This window comes from Apis cerana, linkage group LG12, assembly GCF_029169275.1.
Source record: "Apis cerana isolate GH-2021 linkage group LG12, AcerK_1.0, whole genome shotgun sequence".
In the NCBI taxonomy this organism is placed as follows: domain Eukaryota; kingdom Metazoa; phylum Arthropoda; class Insecta; order Hymenoptera; family Apidae; genus Apis; species Apis cerana.
In genome coordinates, this window is record NC_083863.1 from 8045146 (window position 1) to 8062527 (window position 17382).

A 17382-nucleotide genomic window follows, 5' to 3' on the forward strand; every position below is an offset into this window, starting at 1 on the left:
TTTTTTTCTTTATTTATTTATTTATTTATTTATTTATTTTTAGAATATCTGTAAGAACAAACATGGTATTGATTACTCGGAATACACGTTGCACTTCTATCGAGATTGTGAAGAATAATTAATTTCTTAACAATACGATTTCATAAAAAAGATTTTACGTTTCTGTTCAAAAGATTGTTGAATATCTACACAACAGGACCTTCTTGTGCCTTCGTAATATATTTTGTCTTCACTTTCTTCAAGTATGAAATTATATACTTACAATATGTTTGGTAATATATCTATATACATATCGTCAAATAAATCTGTAACTGTATTTTATATATTATTATAATACACCATATAGTATAACTGTTGATCAATAGAAACGAACTCAAGCAGTAGATATAACGTAATATTTAGAATTATCATTTCACTAGTTAAAAAAGTATATGTGCTTTTTTTTTGAAGACATACAGAACGTGAATAGTTGATGGGTGGTATTAAATTTTTTTTATCATTTTTTTCTACGAAAAATATGAAAATAAAATCAATGATAATTATGATATTGTTAAATGTAAAATACTGTATAAAATAAATTAAATTAATATTAAAGATTTAATTTTAAAGTTGACTTAATGCATATATACATTTTAAATATGAATTCTCTCAAATCACGCCCATCAACTATAATTAAAGATTAACGTTCCGTTCCAATCATTTTTACCTTATTTATACTCATGTACAGAATATTGTTATTATTATCATCGGATACATATTCGTACTATATTAAGAAGAAAAGAAATTAATAATCGATGTTCCAGTCAAATCATATTTTGATTTTAATTTATATATTCTGTGTACAGTATACTTCATTCTATTTCATGATTTACATAAAGTGAACTTCAATAAAATTTGTAATGAAGTAAAAATTTTAAAGATTTTGAAATAATTCAACAAAGAATATCTATTTGTACAAAAAAATATCGATTCAATTGATTAATTTCTTTCTTAAGATCTTTTCATCTTAAATTTCATTTAAATTTGACGAAAATTCACATTATCATAGAATTTCAAGTTCCTAAAAAATATTTATATAATAATTGTTCATTTTATATAGTAGAATTAATTTCATACATTTTATTTGCACTTACTCTTTAAACAATTATTCATTGCATGCGAATAGATTATCATTAATATCATCAAATTATTATCATTATTGTTGCTAAACATAATATCTAATAAGACTACTATTATCATTATTTGTAATTAAATTCATATATAAACTAGCAATTTTCATTTGCGAAATTCCAAATGTTATCTTGTTATTAATTATGTTACTTTTAAAAGTCATGAAAAAAGGAAGAAATAATATTCTATACACATATAGATATATATTTAATATATATATATATATATATATGATTACTAATGTATTTATTTTTAAGTTAGATTAAAAATGGATTGTCGTATATACTTTTTAGAAATCACAATTTATTTTAAAATTTCTTTCATATATATTTTTTTTATATTAATGAAATAAAATTTCATTTCTTTAGTAAAATTATTATTCCTTTAATTTTGTATTTATATATAAGTATATACGACCGAAAATAAATAATGCGCCATTTCTGCCGTCCATATGTTTTCCTTACGTGAAGACATCTTACTGTAAGTTTTAAGTGAATATTGAATATAATAACGTACATATATATATATATTTTTACAAAAGAATAAGCTCTCACACGAGTTTATCTGAATCATAAATCATGTAAAAAGAAGACAACGCTATTGTACAGTAATTATATATAATTGAGACAAGAAATTCCATACATAATATATAACATATTGAAAAATTAAAAATCATGATTAGTTTAATAGTAATGTAAGAAATAGAAGATTTAATTCCAAGTTATTTTCCATAATTCCATTCCATTTTTAATATTTTATTCATTTGCAATATAATTTCCTGTTTTTGTGAACAGATTTATCACAGATAAAAGAAAATAAAATTATTGAATTTTGAATATTAATATTATTGTAATACAATTATATAATTTATACAATTAATATATATATATGTATATTTAATATATATAACAAACGTGCATATGATATTACAGTAATATTAATTCTTCATTATATATATTTGTTTATAATTATTTTTAGAATAATTGTACAGAATCTGTTTAAAAAAGGAAAAGGAAAAAGATTCTGTATAAAACGCATATAATGAAAAAGGATATTATATAATTTTTTTTTAAAGATTTTATGAATAATCGATATTTGTATATTTTTCATATTCATTTGTGGATTTTTTAAAATATTTTATTTGCTTTTACATTCATTATCGTTTATTGCATTGTTGCAATGTATCAGAACTTATTATTGTTTTATATTTTAATATATACCGATTGTTATCGTAAAGAAACAATTTACATATTTATACATTCGATTTATCTTGCAGGACAACTTCGTTTGAAGATATTATTTTTTAAATAAAAGGAAAATAAAGAAAGAGAAAGAAAAATGAAGTTAATAATAATATTACAAAATATAAAGCAGAAGTTTTCTAATATTCTTGAATATAATTTTTGAAATAAGAAATAAAAAATGTCTATAAGGATAACATTTCATAAAAAAAGAAATTTTTCTTTTAATATAAGTATGATAATCTTGTAAGTTTTAAGTAATATCAGTAGGATTTGTACATATAGTTCTTAGAATATAATGATGTACATCTAATGATAAAAATATCATTTAAAAAGTTTTTTGTAGAATGTTCGTTTTTAAGTGAATTAAAAATTATATGTAATTATACATAATTAAGGTTTTCATAAGAAATACGACTCTTATCTAATTACAAGCATAAAGTCTATAGTTTTATGATTGAATATAAGTAATTTTAATGGAACGTAATTACTTAAAATTGTAATACTATAAATAATATTAACAATGATCATGTAATAGATATATATATATATATATTGTAGATATTTTCTTAAAGAAAATTTAAATTGAAGAACAATTAAAAATGTTAAAGTATCTTTCTGTCTTTTTGATAAGAGTTTTTTTTATTATGAATACTTTAATTATAATTTCTCTGATTGAGGAAGATAAATTACACCGGTATATAAAATTTCTTAATAATATTATAATTGGATTATTCGATCTTCGACGTTTACGAAATAGATAAGTCATTTATTTCAAAATTTGATAAAAAGATAATATTTATCAAAAATATAAAAATTAAATTTTTATTCAACTTAAAATAATTTTTAAGAATTTTTTAATTAAATAATAACAATAATTTAAATTTTTTTAAATTAAAAATTAAAAAGAAACAAGTGTTTTGAATAAGCTGGAAAAAAGGTAAAATTTGTAAAACTCAAAATATTCATCATTGAAATTAATTTTAATATAATAAACTGAAGTGAATATGACAGATTTGAAGAAAAATATAATAAAAAAAAAAAAAAAAAAAAAAAAAAAAAAAGAAATATTGATCGTAATCAATAAATAAATTGAACGATTGACACTAGTCTCATTATACTCTGTTTTAATATAACATGTTTCTCTTTTTTATTAATGTATATCTATTCATATTCTATCAATGTGATGATTTAATCGTCGTTCGTCGAATATCGATTAGAATTATTTATGTATATTTGAACAAAATAAAAACGAAAAAAAGGGAAACGCATGTAAATGTTATATTCATATATTTATGAACATATTGTTAAGACAAATACTATATATATAAATATACATACACGTAATGAATCTGTATTCGCAGGAAAATAAAGATATTGCTCCAGAAAAAATATTTATATATTTTTCTCTTTATTTTGCATGAGTGAAAGTTTGCATAAAGTGAAATTGAATATTATTCATTAATAAATTAATTATTAATTGTTACTTAATTAAAACTAATTAATTTATTATATAATAATAACTTTTGTCTATATTAACAAGTATAAACAAAAAAAAATAAATTGTATGAAAAGAATTAGAGATACAATAAAAATTACAGATCCGTGCCATCTTCAAAATATATGACACAAATGAAATATATAAATAAAGAAAGTAATAGTATAAAAAGGATAGATATAGATAAAAATTAATCGTTAACGTCATTTCTTGAATATTCCTGATATTAAAATATTTTTGGCATTCATAATAGCACGAACATTTAATTCTTATCCTACTTTATCATCCTTCTAATTTCGAAGAAATATTGTTATTCTTTAAGAGATGGCGCGAGCAGCCAATTCTTACCTATCTTTATCCTTCTTCAATACATGTTAACCTTTTTCAAATTTTCAAGATGATGATACTTTCCAACACCTTCATATAATTCATTTCCTTATTTATATTTGCATGGAAAAATTATTCTCTGAAAAGAAAACAGATATATAATATATATCTGTTTTATATATATATATATCTGATATATTTTTAATTTTTCGTAAATTATACTATATATATATAGTATAATTTACGAAATATATCTAATAAATAAGAAATTGAAAAACCAAGTACATAAAAAATAAATATGAAAAAGGTACGTATATAAGGTAAGTAAAAAGGTAAATAATAGGTAAGTACATAATATTATAAAAAAATTTAACGTGTCATTTTTATCTTTTCTTATATTCTCCTAATACAAGCAGAAGACTTTGATAGAAAAATTTTTGACTAAATTTTGAACTTTATATTAGAAGAACATGAGTTGACAGGAGGTCGCTCGAGAAATTTTTTCAAGAATTTCAGCAATTTCTGGAAATAACGTCAAATTCCTGAACGAACGAAATTTTTGGCTAAATTTTTGACTTTGTATTAGAAGAACATGAGTTGACAGGAGGTCGCTTGAGAAATTTTTTCAGAAATTCTAAGTCCAAAAGTTTTCGATTAAAATTTTGTCTTTTTATTAAGAGAATATAATAAGTAAATAAGTGATATATAAAATTTTTTGAAATATGGAAAAATAAAGATTTTTTAATAAAATTTTATGTATACTATATCTATATACTTACCTATACTTACCTGAATACTTATTTGAATGGATTTTAGAAATTAATCATTTTTTTGACAGTTTATTTAATTCTAAGTTTTTATCTTTACATACTTACCTATATTATATATTATATTTACCTGATTAGTGATTTCGTTAATATAATTTCTCTTCTCAATCAAGATTGCTCCTATCTATAAATAATTACGGTTAACCAAGAAACAATTTGAAAAATGCTAGAAACTTATATACCATTCTGCAAAATAGATGACCGAGCTTTTTCTGTGAGACATCCCAAACTTCTAAAAACTTATTTATAACGAGTGATACTTTTTTTCAGGAAGGAATTCGCTTATTTCGTCGTTTGAATTGTCATCTTATGAAATTTTGACTCGAATCTGCTATGATTACGTAATCAACTTGACTCGGATTCGCCTAATTACTTGATTCGATGTTGGCTGCCAGATGTCCGTTGAATTTGCTGCGCAGTTAGATGAATTAAAAATTCCTTCTGCAGAGAATAAATTTATTATCATTTCGATGGCCAATCGTAGTAAATTTGATTATTTCCTGCAATTTTCTATAATATTATAAGAAAACATTATGATATTAATAATTAATGAGAAAGAATTTTTTTCTTACCTCTAAAAATGATTTGATTTTAAAAAAAGTTCGATTCGTATGAAATTCTCTGGAATTATTTATTTATATCTTATACAAGTTTACAACGTGATTTTGCGTGTTACGTTAGAGTAACTTCAGTATTCATCCTGTTTTCTCATCCTTTATCCATTATCCTTTGATTCTTTTTTCTTGACGAAAAATGGAAAGGAAAGAGAAAAATATACAAAAATATTATCATTTCGAAAGAAAAGTAATCTTATTAGTATGTAGATTGATAAAATTTTTAATTACGGATTAATTTAAAAGCAAAATGTATATAATGAATGTATATCTATAAATACAATTATTAAAATTACAATAAATACAATTATTAGAATTATTATTATGTGCAGAAACTGTAATAAGACATACATAAAGAAATAACAAAGTTTAGATATATGTACCAACTTATTTTTACTTATTTTTTATATGTACCAACTTATTTTTACTTATTTTTTACGATCTACGATCGACAGGTTCGAATTACAAGTTTCTTCAAAATACTTAGTTCAAATACTTTCTGACATAACAACAAATATTTTTAATAATAAAAATATTTTGATAATAAATTTTCATCATACATGTTAACATTACAATTTCTTTATTCAGTCAAGAATGAAAACTACCTAATAGAGTCACGTGTAAATATTTCTGAATCACGTGTTATATAATGCTAATTGAAGGAATTTTATTTATAGGTTATTTAATATTAGATTTACACATGATTGACACATTGGCCATCTAGATGGCACTGATCATCAATAATATTAAAATTAATTTAAATTAGAAAAAAGGTTAGAATATCAGAGATTACAATCCTTTTCTTTTCTGTTTGAAATAAATAAAATTAATCAATGAAATAATCGATAAAAAAAAGAATCAATTAAACTATCTAGATCAAAAAAAAAGATTAAAATCTTTTCATAGGAGAAAAAAATTATTAAAAATCTTTATACTAATAAAAGTCTTTTATGAAATGAACGAATCGAAATAAGTACTCACATACACTTCTGGTCTTTTCTCATTCTTCTTTTAGCGTGACGTCTCGGGCGAGTTCCAAAGTCTCAGGCTAATAGCTACCCATGGAACCGTAAAAGGAGCATCCACCGAATCTGCACCGGAAAATCCGAATTAGATCCGTTTCTGCGTCGTCAGCCGCGATCAATGAATGGCTACGTCAGCGACAACGTTAATAACAACGAACTATAACTCGATACGAATCGCATCGTACGGCTTGTAGCGTTCTTTCGAGGACGTTGCACTAAATTTACCTACGATGCGTCAGAATTCTCGGTTTTTCAATAGCGCCGGGAATACACCCAGCGTTTGTGGATCGGCTGTTTAGAATCGAAATGATTCATGATTCATATTGAATGAATGGCGAGTATGATCTGTTGCGTGGGTCAGTGAACAAAAGATGAAGAAGAATTGTTTAATTAGAGCGAATGTAGAATATTTGATATTTCAAGACGTATTGGTTATAGGTTATAAAATTTATAAATTGCAAGTAAAGTTTTCAAAATATCAATTAACATATAAATAAATTATTATTCAAAATATTTTAATCACAAGATAAGATATCATAAATTTTTAATATACCAAAACTTTTCTAAATTTTTCTCGTTAAACGAAAATCAAATTCTAATTATCATTTTAGAGCAGAGTCTAATTGATCTACGTAATATTCGAATGATAATTTAGGGAATATTCAACGCGAAAACATTGCCAAAATGACACCGGAATGAGTATACATTCATCTTAATGAGGAAAATCACCCGTTTCCCAAATTAACTTCATACCAGAAACGTCACTGATGAGATGACGATATATGAGCTTAATCAGACACCAGAACGAGTTAAGAATGGCCATAAATCACGGGCTATGCGCGATTCGTGACTTTCGAACTTGCTAGAAATTTTATCAACGATTATTGTCTTAAATAAGATGAAAGATGTTTCTGAAACGCTTACTTAGGTGCCAAAGGAAAACTTGAAATCCGTTAATGATTCATACATGCGACACGTGTCAGGTTATATGTTGAATGAATAAAGAGAATTATGAATATATATTAATGACTGTGATTATAAGAAAATCTGTATATTAAACTATGTGAAGAAATAAAGATTGAATAAAGATTTATGAAGTTTCAAAGAACCTTGAATACAATTACTATGCGATTTTCAAAATATTTAAGAATAAAATACCAAAGCGAATAGGTCATTCATTCACATCTGTGTTCTAAAGCAATTGTATATCTACTCAAAGTACAGCCAAAACAATGGCCATGTGCAACGATTGGAATTTCATTGGAAAATAGTATTTAAAATTAGCACGGAATGCAAAATATTCGTACGTATTGATCTAGACGAAGGTTTAATCCTACATTCACGTATATTTTCTTTTATAAACGTACAACCCATGTTTCCTTGAAGTTTGAAATTCCAGGAACGAAAGATCTTAAAATCAAACCGTATTTCCGATCATCTGTATCCTCATTTACTATTCGCTATTAATAAAGTAATATAAATACGCGGCAGGAACTTAAAATGAAATATCAGGACATGCTATGCACAGTACGAAATGCACAGTAATATTCTAAGTGCAATTTATTCTATTAAAAACGTTTAAAATATTCCTATTCTGACTATATTCCAATATTGCATAATATATTAAATATATGTTTATATTATGTTCATTTCAGTTCTAAATATCTTCAAAATGTCTTATAAATAATTGTAATTTTACTATTATTAATTATCCAAAAAATTTCTATCAAATTTTTAATTATTCTATCAAAAATAAATGGATTATTCATATGAATAAATGAATTGGTCAATCAAGACGAAGGGGTGGATACAGCGGCTGCCCCGATCTCGAAGAATTATCATTTCCGGTTCTGGCCAGTCGAGTGACGCGGCGCGAATTCTCACGGAATTGGCTCGGAAACGCGGCAAATATTTCTTGGTGGAATTTCTTGGTGGGAGTCTTTTGACGTAGCTAGTATCTTATAAAAAGACGCCCGGCGTCGCGACGCTGCATTCACATACGAGGTACAAGAGACGTCGCAAGAATATTTCCATAGAAACCGATCTCAAACGCGATTTCTTTTATAATAGTATTCATTTGAAACAGTACCAAACAACCAGTATTAGTAGAATCCTTTTCCATTTAATTTTCTATTTCGCTTCTTCGTTTTTCTGCATAGTTTTTATCAGATTGTATTAAAGTATCCAGAAACGATGTCTTCCATAATGCTAGTGAGTATAATTTTAAATATGATTATATTATATGTAGATAGTTTCGAATTTCTATATTGTTCTTTAAAACTTAACTAATAAAACTTACTCATGACATAACCTGATAATTTTATTTAGCCTTGACTGTGAACTTGAATTTCAAACAAATATTTTTCTATTGGATCGATTATACTGCACATTATTTATTTTCTATGATATTTGCGATATTTTTGATCATTTAAATATTTTTTTTCAATTTGATCATTGAAATTTTCATTTCAGTATTTTATACAATTTTCATATCTATTGTTTTACATTCAAATTTTTATATATATTAAAAATTTCAATCAATTTTTTACACTTATATTAATACAGATTATCCAACACAAATTTTTATTATAAATATATAAGAGAATATACTTACTTATTATATTTACCAATCATCGTTCATAAGTTTGGTTAAATGATCATTTTCTCGTAGTCGAGAAATTTATTTGAATATGATGAATATTGAATTTGTCAAAAAGCCATCCAGGTGTCTTTTATGACCAGAATCGCTCTTTAAATGGTTCAAATTGGCTAGTATCCAACTTCGTTGATTAGACACACTGTGGCTCTGCCGTCTTTCTAACACTTGTCCCAAATATTTAGTGCAGTAACCACTAAACAGTGAAAACTAATAAAAATTTAAAAATTTCAAGTTAAAATTATAACAATTTTTCTGGTTCTTGTATTTCTATATTGCTTTTAAATGGATGTAAGTGATGTATTTATAATTAAAGCAGTATATATATGTAAAATTACCTTAAAATTGATATAGAAAGATATTAATTTTTATTGACTTTTATATTTTGAAATAAAAGTTATTTTAATTTGTTAATTGAAAAAAAATATTTTAAAGGAAATTTGATAAAATATTTGCTTTTAATATATTTATTATAATAATTTTATTTCAAATGTGTTATTTCAATTGTGTTATATTTAGATTTGCAAGAAGTAAAACTAACCTAACTTGATTAACAATAGAATTATCAATATATAATATATACATATATAGATAATAATTAAAATGCTATTAATAAAAATGATTTCATCACTTTTTTAATTTATTTCATAAAGTATAAGTAGTTAATTTAAAATTAAAATCATTTTCATACTTATGTATTTTTGAAAAATATTATACAAGAAAGACGCGATTTAATCCATTTATTGAACATATGTTTTAATATAGTGAAAGTTATTTAAATTTCCAGAATATTTAATATTTATTATTTTAATTTTTCCGACTTTCTACGTTAAAAAAGAAAGAAGCACTGAAGATTTTATTACTGATTTTAGTCTTATCCTGATATCAATGAAATCTTGTATTTTCAAGTTACTTTCACGCTAATACGAATGCTTTCTTAGCTTATTATTCAAAGATTAGAAACTCCACTGTTGATTTCAATAATTTGATGTCAGTTTTTGTTTGTCTACATTATAATCGAATATCCCATAAAATAACTTCTTACTTTATTAAACTTTAAATAAGTATTTTGTATTTTCTTTTATTGAAAAATTATTAATTTTAAATATTTCCTGAATATTTTAGAATAATACGATTAAATAATAGTACTTAATTCAATGTAAATGATCGAAGTATGATCAAAATAAATTTTGTATTCTTTAAATACGATTTTTTTTTATTACTTGCAATAGATATTAAAATTAATTAGAATTTCTATGATTCAATGATTTTTTTTTTCAGGAAAAACTCAGTGACAAAGTAGCAATGTTCGATCAATATGCAAACAAACACAAAGACAAACAGAATAAAAATCCATTTACTTCCGGTTTAAACATCGAAAAACAAAAATTTTCGAAAGATGAATATGGCAGGTGAGTTTTCAAAATAAATATAATTAACAAAAACACTATTTTTTATAATACATTTTTTAAAATAAATATTTAATTTCAGACCAGTAGCTGGCTCTTTAACAGACATTCGCGGTAAAAAAGCCGCGGCACATATTTTAAAAGAAGTGCTCGAACTTTGCGAGATCATTCATCAAGAAGGCACACCATGTCGGGACCAACCAGAAATTATTGCGATCACATTTGGAGATTTATTCAACATTTATACCCACATTAGTAATAAATGCGTAGGACTTTTGCTGAGAGCTAGAAAACAAAAATTCGTGGATTTCGAAGGAGAAGTCCTATTTCAGGTAGACGATAATGAATTTTTGTACGAAAATTGAAATCAAATATTACTTCTTAAGAGGAAAACATTTCATACATTTTTTTAATAAAAAATTGAAATTATAATGATTGATTATAATCATAATCTGTTACAGAGACGAGACGATGATGTGCCAATCTATTTGGTAAAACCTATTACAGAAATTCGTGAAATGTTCAATCAACGAATAAAGGAAATTGCAAAAGAAATGACAGATAGTTAACACTTATTTTCTTCTGAACGAATAATTCCACGCTGAAGTATCTTTAGTCGAACGCATTACCTTACTCATATTTATTATACAACCATAGAAATAACGCGAATGACCATTTATAATTTTTATTCGAGATGATTGTATGATACGAGAGAGTGAATTTGAAGAATGAGATGTAAATCGATAAAAACAATCGAAGAATAATCGAATGAACAAATATGTATTCATGTGATATTTCCATAGAATTATTAGAAATAAAAATTTTTTTATAAAAAAATTATTCTTTCGTAATTACGTCATTACATCTAAAGAACCTTTTCTATTATATGTTTAAGAACAAAGAAAAACAAATAGTAGAAAAAGGACAGAGATAGGATAAAAATTATGAAATCAGCGCCATCTTCAGAGTGCCGCAAATGAAACATAAAAAGGAAGGACAGAAAATAGTAAAAGAAGGATAGAGATAAAGAATTGACTAGTAATGCCATCTTTTAAGTATTAAGGGTACTTTTTTAAATATCAAAGGATAAAACAGAATAAGAATTAAAAATCAGCGCTATCTCTTGAGTATACTTAAAATCTTCTTCTAAGAAGATGTTTTTAATTTTCGAGAGATGGCGCTACTGATCAGTTCTTATTTTATCTCTATCTTTCTTTTACTATTTTCTATCCTTATTTTATATGTTTCATTTGCGGCACACTGAAGATGGCGCTGATTTCATAATTTTTATCCTATCTCTGTCCTTTTCTCTTTGTCTATACTTGTTCTCAATACGTGAATAAATGAAACACAGAACGTAAAATGTAACTTTCATAATTTCTCTTTCAAAACTATAACGTATTTTAATTTTTAATGTAAAAAATATAAATGTTATATTTACTTTCAAAGTTTAGAACATCTATAAAACATATTTGATTTCTAGTATTATTATATATCTCATTTAATTTCACACTTAATTCTTTAATTTGTAATTATTTCATTTATAAATAATTTTTAATATGTATAAGTAAATATTAATAATATTTACATAATTTTCTGAAAAATTAGGATTAAATGAAAACTATCAATATCATTACTTCTAAACCTTTATTCGTACAGAGCTGTTCACGTACAACATTAAAAATAACGCAAGGTTTGTCGCCGTTTTTTCAGAAGAATACAACGAAGTTTTACTACGTGTACTCCGACCTCGAGCGAGAATGATTAGGCAACGTCCTTTATTTATTGTAACAAGGGTTATAAACAACTAACATGGTGTCCATTCCGGTAACATACCACCATTGTCTTTTTTTTTTTTTTTAATAAGTAATTCTCCTCGATTTTACTCGTGTCTTTCAATAATTATCGCGACAATGCACTTAACTTACTTTATACTAAATTTAACAAGATAGTTATCGTTTCTTATTTTAAAAACCTCATGAAATTTGTATGTGAAGTTTTAATAGCTAGCTATGAAAGATAATTTGAAAAAGCGGTAACAAGTAACGATACGTAGAAGATAGAATATAGAAAGGCAGAGTTAAATATAGAAGAGTTTAAAAAAACGAGCTGATAAGATCGAACAACTCGAAATGAAAATTGTATGTTGCTTTGTTGTTAAACGGTATCGTTGCACGTTTCAACGCCTTTGTTAATAATTGACCCGATAGATGGGGTCATCGATTGTCTCTCGGATCGGTGCATCGATGATTTTTATCAAAACGTTTAAAAATTTCACAATTTACACTATTAGCCAAAAATGCAAAGATACCTTATATACGTTACATATGATATTTATATATGTACTTATTGCCACGTTGTTACATAATTTATCAGCGAATAGTATTCTAATACTTGGAATTTCTAAACTCGATATTTCTTTCCTCTTTTCGTACGTCTAAAATTTATCTTACAGTTTAAGAGAATAAAGTTTATTATTTAATCCTAGAAACAATATATTTTCACCGGAATCTAGCTTGGCCAGTATAGAATGTTACTTTTTTTTCGTACAATCTCAAGTAAAAAAAAAAAACAATCTTGCAAACAAACTACGAAATCACTCTGTCCTCCTGGCACGGATAGTGGAAATAATCGAATTCTAGGTTATGTTCGAGCGTTTTCACTCGGATTAATCACCATCATGACACGAGGGATAATGTCTAAGAGGAAAAATAACAACGAAAAATTAACGAGAGAAAGATACTTTCGTTATCGTTCTATCGAAATTATCGAACATCTCTGAAACGAACTCTTTTTTTTTTTAGAAAGAAAAAAAAGAAGAAATAAAATCTTATCGGGTGGCGATATGACATTCTCCATCGGTCTTGACGGCAAGAAATAGGAAGACAGAATCGAAGAGAAAAAGGAATCAAGGTAAAAGAAAGATAAATCTCTTTTTTTTTCTCTTTCTTCCTAACAATCAGAATATTCACAGGCAGTTAATTTCATCTTAATATTAAACCGAATAAACTCGAAAGAAGAAAAATCAGGAAACGAAGGTGATAAAGAAAAGGCACAGAGGGCGTTTCTGTTATACTTCCGTTTCTGTCGAATCTCGAATCCTTCTCGCTCGAGAGGCGTTCGTTCGACTGTACGAGAGGTCGCTTGGTTTTTGTCTGTGCGCTTTCTTCACGAAGAAAAATATATGTATATTATGTATATTTAATGTCTCTCTCTTAATTATATTATATATAATAATTAATTAATTTCTCTTTCTTCAACATCGCGCCTGTCACAACGCGATATTCTTCACGTTCTTTATATGTACAATGGTTAAATCTCGCGAGCTTCGTCGATTTTATTTTCTCCTCCTTTTCTTCTCTCTCTCTCTATGTATATTTATTTTTTTCTTTTCTTTTTTTTTTTTCATCTATTTTTTTCCTCTAGCGACGTAAGTTTCGCGAGAATCGAGAGGCTTCCGCGATCAAATTCCATTTCTTTTTTTTAGAATTACGGTTCGCTGGAAGACTCTATCGAAAATTACGTCACTGGTTAAAATACGCCATTTAAATTTTTTTATATTCGTCCTAAAAAAAAAAAAAAATAAAGGAAACGCGCGGTCCAACCACTCGGTCCAACGACAAAAGGGAGGTAACGGTTCTTCGATTCTCACTTGCTTTTCCATATTCTCTGCCGCCTTATTCTTCGTCCTCTTTTAAGTTAATTAATCCACTTCTCGTCACCATTCCGATTCGCCAATTGTTCTCTCTGAATTCTTTCAACTCTCTCGATCGAATTTCGTGTTTCTCTCTGCAGTCTCGATACACTCCTAGAATCGATGTAAAGATACACGATGACCTTGATAAGGGAGGGCCTCCTTATCGGCAGAGAACTGACGATCATTTCCGAGGAAAATAATTTCAATTTTTCGGCTCGATGTTCGACGATGTTCATTCGAGTATTTTTCCAATACGAGGGATCTTAAATGGTATCTTCAACGTCAAAGTTTTTCTGGACGACGATCAGAGGTTGTGTTTCTTATCGATACAAGTGTCTTTTATAGGACAGCATTAATTAGCATCGTTAGCGATAAAAAGACACGATTAGAGAGAAGAAATGGAAATGAAGAGAAAGAAAGAGAGAAAGAGAAAGTGAAGAAGATCGAGGAAGAAAAAAAGGAATGGACAGAAGGAAAAAGAAGCGAGGAGAAGAGAAAAAGAACGATCGAAGGGAAAAGAAGAACGAAATCGATAATTTCTTCGATTAGACACGAATTAATTAAAAAAAAAAAATTAAAGAAGTCGTGTATGCGTTGAAAACAATTTTACCAATGTTAAGGAAGAAGTATAAGTAAAAACTGCACGTTAAAAAAAAAAAAACCATATTATCGATCAAAAGATTCGAAACACTCAAATTTTCTCTCCTTTTTTTCCAACCATATTTTATCTACAATGGTTAATCCATATAAACCATTGATTCGATATCCCATTTTTGAAACTACTACTTCCTCTTCCTCATCATTTATATATTATATTTGGATTCTCTACACGCGAAGAACAAGAAACACAAAGTGAACAAAGTTTCTCTCTTGGATTCGCAGACGACGAAACGGAAAAGTAGCGGCAGTGCGTGGTCGGGTAGCCAGCCAGGGAAATCGGGGTGGATATAGAACAAAATGGTTCCCTTGCCATGTCATGAACGTCGTCCAATAGCGCAGATCAATCAATTTGAATCGAAAAAAAAAACAAAAAAGAAAAATCATTTCAATTTTCCTCTTTCTCTCTCGTTCTCTCGACGCAGAAAATCATTTCATCCCTCCTTTTGTGCGAATTTTTTTCTGAAATTTCATCGATACACCCTCGAAACACTTTTCCACATAGATCCCTTCTCTTTCGATTCCATTTCTCGGCCTCTTGCTTGCTTCTTCTCCGTATCCCCCTTTCTCTCCTTGCTTTTTCTCCTTACGTTATTTGTTATTATTATTGATATTAATTTTCTCTCTCTTTCTCTCTCTCTCTGTGGTTTAGTCGGCTCGATGTTACAGGCAGAGGAATTTTGTTGCCGGCGGCACACGGTGAGACAAAGCTAGGCCCACTTGTCGACGACCGTTTCGCTTACTGCAACATAATAACACAGGCGCACATCGATTAATTCGATCCTTAACCACCAATTTATTCAACGTCTCTCCCTCGTTCGATCTCTCGAGTGAACAAACCGTGATAAAGTGGCAAGCTGCTCCGATTAGACGTTCACATTTTTATCATTTAATTTTTCGTTCTCGAAAAGAACTCGGAGAACGGGGCAAGCCCTTCTCGAAGCGTGATTCAGTGATTCTTTTTCATTTCAACTTCTTTTTTCCCTTTGACTTTCGTCCATTTTTCTCTCTATCTACTCTAGAAACAGCTGACACACTATCATCGTCGTGGTCGTCGTCGTGGATGACGAGTAACATACCCCTTTTGTCTCTTCCAAAGTGTGCAGCATCTCTCTTCCTCCCTCCCTCTTTCAACATCCCTCTAACGCGATATATTGAGCATGATCGGTAAAACGAGTATAGCAAGAGACGTTACAGTTTCTTTGTATAATAAAGCTTCGAACGTAATTCAACTAATGCACAACAACGATAGATCAGCTTTTGAAATATCGATACACGTTTCACGATACATACTTGTCTTTTCCTATCTTATTTAACGTCTTTTTCTTTTTCTCTCTCTCTTTCTCTCTACCTCGAAAAGGGGAACAACACAGATTCTTTTCCCTCTTCTTAAGTTTTCAAGAACAGGGAACGAAATTAACACCTAAAACCCAGACACACCACGGGATCACTTGTCCCTCCCCGTTAAATTTCTCTGAAAATTACTCGCCATACTCGTTTCACCACAAAAAAAAAAAAAAAGGAAAAAGAAAAAGAAAAAAGAAAAAAAGAAAAAAAATCGTACAAATTTTTTAAACGGCTCTCAACGAAAGAGGAAAAAAAGGGGCCCCATTCCCTATCTCTTTTTTCCCCAACGATAATATATCCTCGTGTTGTTTGCGATTGTAATGAGTGTGTAAGTACATATGCGTGTGTGTATAAATCTGTGTTTGCGTGTATGTGTGTGTATCATTGTATTACGTGTCGATGATGTAAGATATATATATATCTGTTTTCGGCTCGATCCCATCGGTCAGCTTGCGGGTCTTGTCGCATTGGGTGGGTGTTGTTGTTTTAAGTGCCATTCTGACGATAATTTTCTGTGTCCGGACTGGTGTCGATTTTCGTCCTATCGTGTTCTCGAGCTTTATTTCGGCGGCGTCACTGGCGGTGCCACTGCAAGCATATCACACGCAATCTCGATTAATGAAAGAGGCGGTCGTGAACGAGGAACAACACGCGGCATAACGTTGTTCCCCGGGGATATCCGGGATATCCTATTGCCAGGGCCTGTAACGTCTATCTCGTCCTCTTTCGTCCTTCTTTCCTTTCTTTTCTTTTAGATTGCTTCTGTTTCGTTTTTTTTTAATCCTTACGTCACAGTCGTCAAATTTCTGATAACAAAATTCCAAATCGTGGAATGTGTACAATTAATTACGGAGAGAAGAAATTTTAAGTGTAACTTGATTTTTGATGATTGTACGTTGAAAAGTTAAATTGAC

At 27.8% G+C, this 17382-nt stretch overlaps 3 protein-coding genes and 1 long non-coding RNA gene across 31 annotated transcripts in view; 2 read left to right on the plus strand and 2 right to left on the minus strand.

Annotated features, from left to right (window-relative positions):
- Positions 1–3805, plus strand: part of LOC107998941 (myelin regulatory factor-like protein) — a 47031-nt gene extending 43226 nt beyond the window's left edge. For all 17 annotated transcript variants that reach the window (XM_062082929.1, XM_017058503.3, XM_017058506.3 and 14 more), the window contains exon 18: positions 44–3805. In XM_062082929.1, the coding sequence (XP_061938913.1) occupies positions 44–118 (75 nt within the window). In that variant the 3' untranslated portion in view covers positions 119–3805. The remainder of the gene's footprint in view (positions 1–43) is intronic.
- LOC107998940 (uncharacterized) lies at positions 3048–7804 on the minus strand. Of its 3 annotated transcripts, XR_001766274.3 has the most exons (5): positions 6659–7804; positions 5636–5805; positions 5246–5504; positions 5134–5187; positions 3048–4375 (listed from the first exon to the last, which is right to left on the minus strand). It is a non-coding gene; the product is annotated as an uncharacterized LOC107998940 (long non-coding RNA). The 3 variants fall into 3 exon arrangements; XR_001766273.3 differs by having other exon boundaries at positions 5134–5504; XR_009832183.1 differs by lacking the exon at positions 3048–4375 and having other exon boundaries at positions 4884–5504.
- An 866-nt stretch (positions 7805–8670) lies between these two features.
- LOC107998939 (actin-binding Rho-activating protein) lies at positions 8671–11604 on the plus strand. Of its 2 annotated transcripts, none has more exons than XM_017058500.3 (4): positions 8671–8913; positions 10640–10770; positions 10850–11099; positions 11229–11604. In XM_017058500.3, the coding sequence occupies exons 1-4, from the start codon at positions 8896–8898 to the stop codon at positions 11334–11336; spliced, it is 507 nt and encodes a 168-aa protein (XP_016913989.1). In that variant the 5' UTR covers positions 8671–8895; the 3' UTR covers positions 11337–11604. The 2 variants fall into 2 exon arrangements, with proteins under 2 accessions (XP_016913989.1, XP_016913990.1); XM_017058501.3 differs by lacking the exon at positions 8671–8913 and adding an exon at positions 9286–9649.
- Positions 11605–12397: 793 nt separating this feature from the next.
- LOC107998938 (calcium-transporting ATPase sarcoplasmic/endoplasmic reticulum type) overlaps positions 12398–17382 on the minus strand; it is a 43154-nt gene continuing 38169 nt past the window's right edge. For 6 of the 9 annotated variants that reach the window (XM_062082949.1, XM_062082945.1, XM_062082950.1 and 3 more), the window contains one exon: positions 12398–17056. In XM_062082949.1, the coding sequence (XP_061938933.1) occupies positions 17028–17056 (29 nt within the window). In that variant the 3' untranslated portion in view covers positions 12398–17027. The remainder of the gene's footprint in view (positions 17057–17382) is intronic. The other 3 variants (XM_062082942.1, XM_062082943.1, XM_062082941.1) reach the window with 1 other exon arrangement.